This window comes from Homarus americanus, unplaced genomic scaffold, assembly GCF_018991925.1.
Source record: "Homarus americanus isolate GMGI-L3 unplaced genomic scaffold, GMGI_Hamer_2.0 scaffold36734, whole genome shotgun sequence".
In the NCBI taxonomy this organism is placed as follows: Eukaryota; Metazoa; Arthropoda; class Malacostraca; order Decapoda; family Nephropidae; genus Homarus; species Homarus americanus.
This window is the reverse complement of record NW_024733126.1, coordinates 5,527,766-5,535,062: the sequence shown is the minus strand read 5'-3', so window position 1 is coordinate 5,535,062 and position 7,297 is coordinate 5,527,766. Positions and strand designations below refer to the sequence as shown.

Genomic DNA, 7,297 nt, shown 5'->3' with positions numbered 1-7,297 from the left:
GAGAGGGGATAGCCCAGAAACCCTGAAGGCGGCCACGCGAGAAATAAGGACTCACTTCCCACACAAATAAATACCAATCTTCGTCTCCAGTGAATTGAGAAGTCCTTCATTGTATTGGTGAAAACAAGATGGATTTTCTAACACAATAGGTTTATTCACAACAACTTCATTCACAACAAGTTCCTTCACAACAGGTTCCTTCACAAAAAGTTCCTTCACAACAAGTTCCTTCACAACAAGTTCCTTCACAAAAAGTTCCTTCACAACTGGTTCCTTCACAACAGCTTCCTTCACAACAGGTTCCTTCACAACAGGTTCCTTCACAACAGGTTCCTTCACAACAGGTTCCTTCACAAAAACTTCCTTCACAACAAGTTCCTTCACAACAGGTTGCTTCACAACAGGTTCCTTCACAACACGTTCATCTCCAACAGGTTCCTTCACAACAGGTTCTTTCACAACAGGTTCCTTCACAAAAAGTTCCTTCACAACAAGTTCCTTCACAACAAGATCCTTCACAACAGATTCATACAACAACTAAACAGCTGATGTTATATAGAGCGTAACAAGTGATCGTGGGCACTTCGTGCCCGGTGGCGAGTCCGGTGGTACAGTTTACCGAGGTTCTTATAATCATGGTCGTGGTTGTTAAAATCATGGTCCTAGTTGTTATAATCATGGTCGTGCTTGTTATAATCATGGTCGTGGTTGTTATAATCATGGTCGTGGTTGTTATAATCATGGTCGTTTGTTATAATCATGGTCGCTTGTTATAATCATGGTCGTGGTTGTTATAATCATGTTCGTGGCTGTTATAATCATGGTCGTGCTTGTTATAATCATGGTCGTGGTTGTTATAATCATGGTCGTGGTTGTTATAATCATGGTCGTGATTGTTATAATCATGGCCGTGGTTGTTATAATCATGGTCGTGCTTGTTATAATCATGGTCGTGGTTGTTATAATCATGGTCGTGGTTATAACCATGGTCTGGTTGTTATAATCATGGTCGTGATTGTTATAATCATGGTCGCTTATATAATCATGGTCGTGCTTGTTATAATCATGGTCGTGGTTGTTATAATCATGGTCGTGGTTATTATAATCATGGTCGCTTGTTATAATCATGGTCGTGGTTGTTATAATCATGGTCGTGGTTGTTATAATCATGTCGTGTTATAATCATGGTCGTGTTGTTATAATCATGGTCGTGCTTGTTATAATCATGGTCGTGGTTGTTAAATCATGTTCGTGGTTGTTATAATCATGGTCGTGCTTGTTATAATCGGTCGTGGTTGTTATAATATGGTCGTTGTTATAATCATGGTCGTGATTGTTATATCATTTCGTGGTTGTTATAATCATGGTCGTGGTTGTTATAACTCGGTCGTGCTTGTTATAATCATGGTCGTGGTTGTTATAATCATGGTCGTGCTTGTTATAATCATGGTCGTGGTTGTTATAATCATGTCGTGGTGTTGTTATAATCATGGTCGTGCTTGTTATAATCATGGTCGTGGTTGTTATAATCATGGTCGGTTGTTATAATCATGGTCGTGATTGTTATATATCGGTTATCATAGTCGTGGTTGTTATAATCATGGGCATGGTTGTTATAATCATGGTCCCGGTTGTTATAATCATGGTCGTGGTTGTTATAATCATGGTCGGTTGTTATAATCAGTATGGTTGTTATAATCATGGGTGTGTTATAATCATAGTCGGTTTTATAATCATGGTCGTGGTTGTTATAATCATGGTCGTGATTGTTATGATCAGTGGTTGTTATAATAGTGTGGGTTATAACGGTTATAACTGGCGGGCATATTGTTATAATCATGGTCCCGGTTGTTAATATAATCATGGTCGTGGTTATATAACTGCCGCGGTTGTTATAATCATGGCCGTGGTTGTTGGTAATCATAGTCGTGGCTGTTATAATCATGGTCGTGGTTGTTATAATCATGGTCGTGATTGTTATGATCATTATCGGGTTGTTGTGAACATAGTCGTGGTTGTTATAATCATGGGCATGGTTGGCTATAACCGCGGTCCCGGTTGTTATAATCATGCGTGGCTGTTATAACTGCGGTCGTGGCTGCTGTAATCACGGTCATGGCTGTTATAATCGGTCGGTTGTTATAATCATAGTCGTGGTTGTTTATAATCATGGTCGTGGTTGTTATAACCGCTATCGTGGTTGTTATAATCATGGTCGTATCGGTTATAATCATAGTCGTGGCCGCGTAATGATAGTCGTGGTTGTTATGTAATCATGATCGTGGTTGTTGTAATCATGGTCGGCTGTTATAATCATATAGTCGTGGTTATTATAATCATTGTCGGGTTGTTATAACTGGCGGTCGGCTATATAAACATGGCCGGTTTACAATCATGGTCGTGATTATGACTGCGGTCGTAGTTGTTATAATCATGGTCGTGGTTGTTATAATCATGGTCGGCTGTTATAATCATAGTCGTGGCTGGTTATAATCATGGTCGTGGTTGTTATAATCAAGGTCGGCTGTTATAATCGCGGGTGTGGTTGTTATAATCATGGTCGGCTGTTATAATCATATCGGTTGTTTACAACCAGTCGTATGTTAAAATCATAGTCGGGCCGTTATAACTGGCGGTCGGTTGCTATAACTCATATCGGTTGCTACAATAATAGTCGTGGTTGTTATAATCATGGTCGTGGATGTTATAATCATGGTTGTAGTTATATAATCATGGTCAGTGGATGCGCAATTATCGTCGTGGTTGTTATAATCATAGTCGTGGTTGTTATAATCATTGTCGTGGTTATGATCATAGTCGTGGTTGTTATAATCATGGTCGTGGTTGTTATAATCATGGATCGTGATAGTTACAGTATCTATTATACTATAAGAAGGAATAGAATAAAGGTTAGAATAATTAATTAAAGAAATATTTGCCATAAGGACAGGCTAAAATCTTTAAAAATAAAAAATATTATCAATCACCGATGATCATTCCAAGATAAATTTTATTATGAAGAGAAGTGACCTTGATTCTGGTTAGATTATTCACCATCTGCTTAAGTCATCACCTGTGTTAAGTCATCATAGTCATCATCTACGTTAGTCAGTTTTAGGCCCATCTCACATGACTGACCAACCATCGATGTCCTTTCCGCGCGAGGGTGTTAGTTTTAAAAGCGTCTTATTATTTACGCTGGTGGATGTAAGACCTCCTATTCTCACTGACGCAGCTATGGTCAATTTGGTGTTATTCTTGTTTATAAATGCCTTCTAATCTGTCTCGTGTCTATCCGTCCTGTCTATTGCCATCCCAACTGTCTGTTCGTCTGCGTGGTGTTTGAATGTAAGCCCGTCTGTACTCCTTGTGTCGTCAAATCTGTCTGTCTTATCCGTTGTTGGCGTGTGTCTGCCTGTTTGTCTAATGTGAAGCAGTAGGTCAGCTGTCTGTCTGTCTGTCATGTTAGTTGCCATATTGTCTATTTGTGCATGTATGAATCTGTCTATTTTTGTCAACCTCCTGTCTGTTTCACTGTCTATATTCACCCTGTGTCTATTGTAGTCATCTTCTCCATGCTTTCCTGTTATTATCTTTTTATCTCTTCTCCTTTTCCATGAACCACAGGAATAAGTATACACTGTAGCTGTCAGGTCGTCTGGTAACGTTGAAACTGCGCAACCAGACACATGATGAAATTCAGCTCCCCCCCCCCCTGCTATCTCTAACTATTTTCTGTTTCTCCTTCTTTATTCTTCTATTTACTCATCTTCCTTCCTTTACTAATCTAAACAACATTAAAAGAAGGTAGACTAAGAAAAAAAGTGGGGGGAGGAGTTAGGAGAGAGCCGTACGATATTTGCAATCTGGGCCGACAGCATACAGCGAATGGGGGTGTGCCAAATCCGTAGACTTGCATCGTTTTCCAGCGTAAATAAAATGGTTATGTAATGGCTTCCTAAAGAAACCATCGATATGGGACCAGGTTTGTTCCACTCTACGAATTTTTTGCGATTTTTCCACGAAGTTTGATGAAAAACGAAAAACGATTGTGCCGTTTTGGCTGCCCAGAACACACACACACTCACACACGCCTAGTCCTATAGTATATTAGATTAATAGTAGTATTTCGTATAACTTATGGTTCTTAATTACCACACATATTACTGTGATTCAAAGGTACTGAAGACCTTTATTATTTCAATAATAAAACAAAGGCAACGTCAATCCGTCAGGTCAGGTATATTAGGACCTGGGCTCACTGTTAGGAGTTATAATTCAAAGCATATAGTAAACTTAATACACTGTGATATTATGGTCCTGGTGTCATTATTTTCCTCGATATAAAAATGCAGATATGAAGCAACGAGAGAAAACTAAACACTTAGGGTGAAATAAACACAAATCGAGAAACATTACACAAGTGTTTCGCTACTTGGCTCATCTGGTTCATTTGGTTGAAGGACAAAACGGCCGACGCTGCAGCCACGACACTGTTGTTCTAAAATGAGATATTAATAATAATAATAATAATAATAATAATAATAATAATAATTAACGGTTTATTGAAAGAGCTTGGCAGCCAGAAGGCTGAAAATATACAGTTACATATTTGGGGAAGGGTTTCGAATTACAAATAATATACAAGTAACATAAGTGATACAAATAAGATATATAATAACTAGATGGGGAAAAGCTCAAACTACAGTGCATTTCAACATAGTGACAGTGCAAGAAGTAGTATTTACTGGGAGTGAATACACTGGTTTATTACAAGTTATTGATAATTTTTACAATAGTTGGGACTGGGCTGTTCTTATAGAGATCAGTTCGTGCACGCATGGGCCGGATGCGGTTGTGGTGTCGAACAGCAATTCTCGGGCTAGGGATCTCAGGTGGTAGTAGGAGCCGGTGTCGAGGATGGTGTAGAAGCTTCTTACCAAATTTGCAGATGAGGTCGTGGTGATGGTCAGTGAGAGTCGAAAGGGTCAGTATGTTGAGCGCTTCTTGATATGTGGAGTAGGAAGGGGAGAGAATAATCTTGCGTGCCCTCTTTTGCACTTTTTCTAGGTGTTTACGTTGTGTGGCATTTAGGGAGGAAGACCAGGTAGGGGAGGCATAGGTGAGCTTGGGAAGTATGAATGTTGTGTAAACACTGAGGAGCTCGGGTGCAGGAACTCCGAGGGACTTGAGTCGGCGGAGGAGGTGGAGACGGAAACTGGAGGATTTGACAACTTCACTGACGTGTGGTTTCCAATTTAGTTTGTTGTCTATGGTGACGTCGAGGAGCTTCGTGGAATCTACAACCTGGAGTGTGTTCGGACCTAAAGTAATGGAAGGAGGTGGGACAATGTCGGAGGAGAGGTTGATGTGCATAACCATGGTCTTGGTATGGTTGATGTTGACATGGTTGTTGGTGGCCCAGTTTTGGAGACTGTTCAATAAATCCTGAAGGGCGGTGTAGTCAGGAGCAGAATTGTTGGCGCAGATCCCAATGGTGGAGTCGTCGACATATTTCCAGCGAGCAGGGGTTTCTCTTAGGGCATCATTGATGAGCATAAGGAAGCAGGGTGGTCCCATCTTGGTGCCTTGTGGGACGCCACAGGTGAGTGACTGAAAGGTGGAGACAGCGTACAGCTTGGCGTCGGTCACTGAGGAAGTCTGTAAGCCATGGTATAAGACTTCTCCGAAGCCCGAGGTCAATAGCTTTGTTGATGATTATATTGTGGTCGACTAGGTCGAATGCTTTAGTGAAATCAATGAAGGCGACTGCTACACCGATCTGTGTCGTTACAGGTTTCTAAAGAGAGAGAGCGGCGACTCTATTAATGTTTTCTATTGGCCACCACGTCTAGTCTGTTAACTGGTCGACATGTAAAGCAAGAAAGATGCGGGGAGATGACGACTGCCCCTCTTGTAACGGCGTTTGTGTTAAATGTTCGTACACCTAACAACGATGACAATGAGAAATAATAATAACGAAGACAACAACAACGCCACTGACGCCCTCATATGACCTCAAAATGTTCAGATTACGATGGTTGATGAGTACTACAACAATAACAACAAAACTATCAACAAGAACAACAACATAAACTTCAACAAACATGTCGACTACCCTGAACTCTCTCACAAGGTCGGCAGGTCCATCATGAAAGTCAGGAGTGAGGATTTAATAACTATCTCTCAAAAGGTACAGTACTAAGTCTGTAACTACTGACATCAGAGGTTATCTTCGTGACCTACTGAAAAGTGATACAGCGAAAAGAGTTTTTTTTTCAGTCTCTAGTGAACATTATCATCCGGGTATAATCCTTTTTCTTTTTTAAATTACAATATATTGCGGATCACCTGAAGTATCTCCACCTCAGCTAATTTCACCTTAAGATTAAACACCCTAACGCTAACCTAAACTAACCTTACCTCGTCCCCCAAATAGTGTTAGGGTGGTTAATCTTTAGGTGAAAAGGCAGAGATGGAAAACAGCATACCAGCACGATCATCATCACATTCTTAAAGTCATCTGTTGTGAAGACCTGAAGGAAATAAGAACAATACTGATGAAGGTAAGTCAGTTCTGTAGATCATTTTCACTGTTATACAATAAAACTTTACTAACATATCGTACGAAACAGAATATTAACACCACCATCTGCCTATCTGCCTGTTTGTCTATTTGTCTGTGTCTGTCTGTCTGTCGTCCATCAATTCATATATCTTTATCTATTATTTATACATTTATCAATATATTTTATATTAACTTATATATGTCTGTCTGTCTGTCTACAGCCAAGTTTGGAGAATCTTCCCTTGTTTGCTTCTAAAAACAATAAAAAAGAGAGTACAGAATGATTTCCTACCGTCTTCTAGTGATCCTGACTCCAAATATCATCTATTTTTCACCTTCTTATCCACAACCTTCAATCACACGTTCCTCAAAATACATTATTAACATCACCGTCAAATTGAGTGTCTCTCTGACGATGCCGGGAGTTGACAAATGATGAATATAAATCTTGTAAAAAAAAACAAAAAAAAAGATGTCGACCTAAATTAAATATAATTCTAGCGGGCCAATGTTTCTTTGTTCCCTCATTTGTTTTAATCGGTCACGAAAGATGGATATCCCAAAATATTTCGACACACTGGAGCCCGATCGACACGCGTCCCTCTGTGTGTGAGTGTGTGTGTGTCTTACTTGCTTGCTCACACACACACACACACACACACAGTCAACGTCACCTTCGATCATAACAACAAGCGCATTAATGAAGAAGCCATTGGGATGGGTGCCGCA

General features: G+C 40.0%; 1 protein-coding gene across 1 annotated transcript in view; it reads right to left on the bottom strand.

The window, feature by feature from the left end:
* The window catches only part of LOC121869278 (repetitive proline-rich cell wall protein 1-like), a 40,057-nt gene that overhangs the window by 145 nt on the left and 32,615 nt on the right, over nucleotides 1–7,297 (bottom strand). The window contains exon 2 of the mRNA XM_042370524.1: nucleotides 75–513. Coding sequence (XP_042226458.1) covers nucleotides 75–513 — 439 coding nt within the window. The remainder of the gene's footprint in view (nucleotides 1–74; nucleotides 514–7,297) is intronic.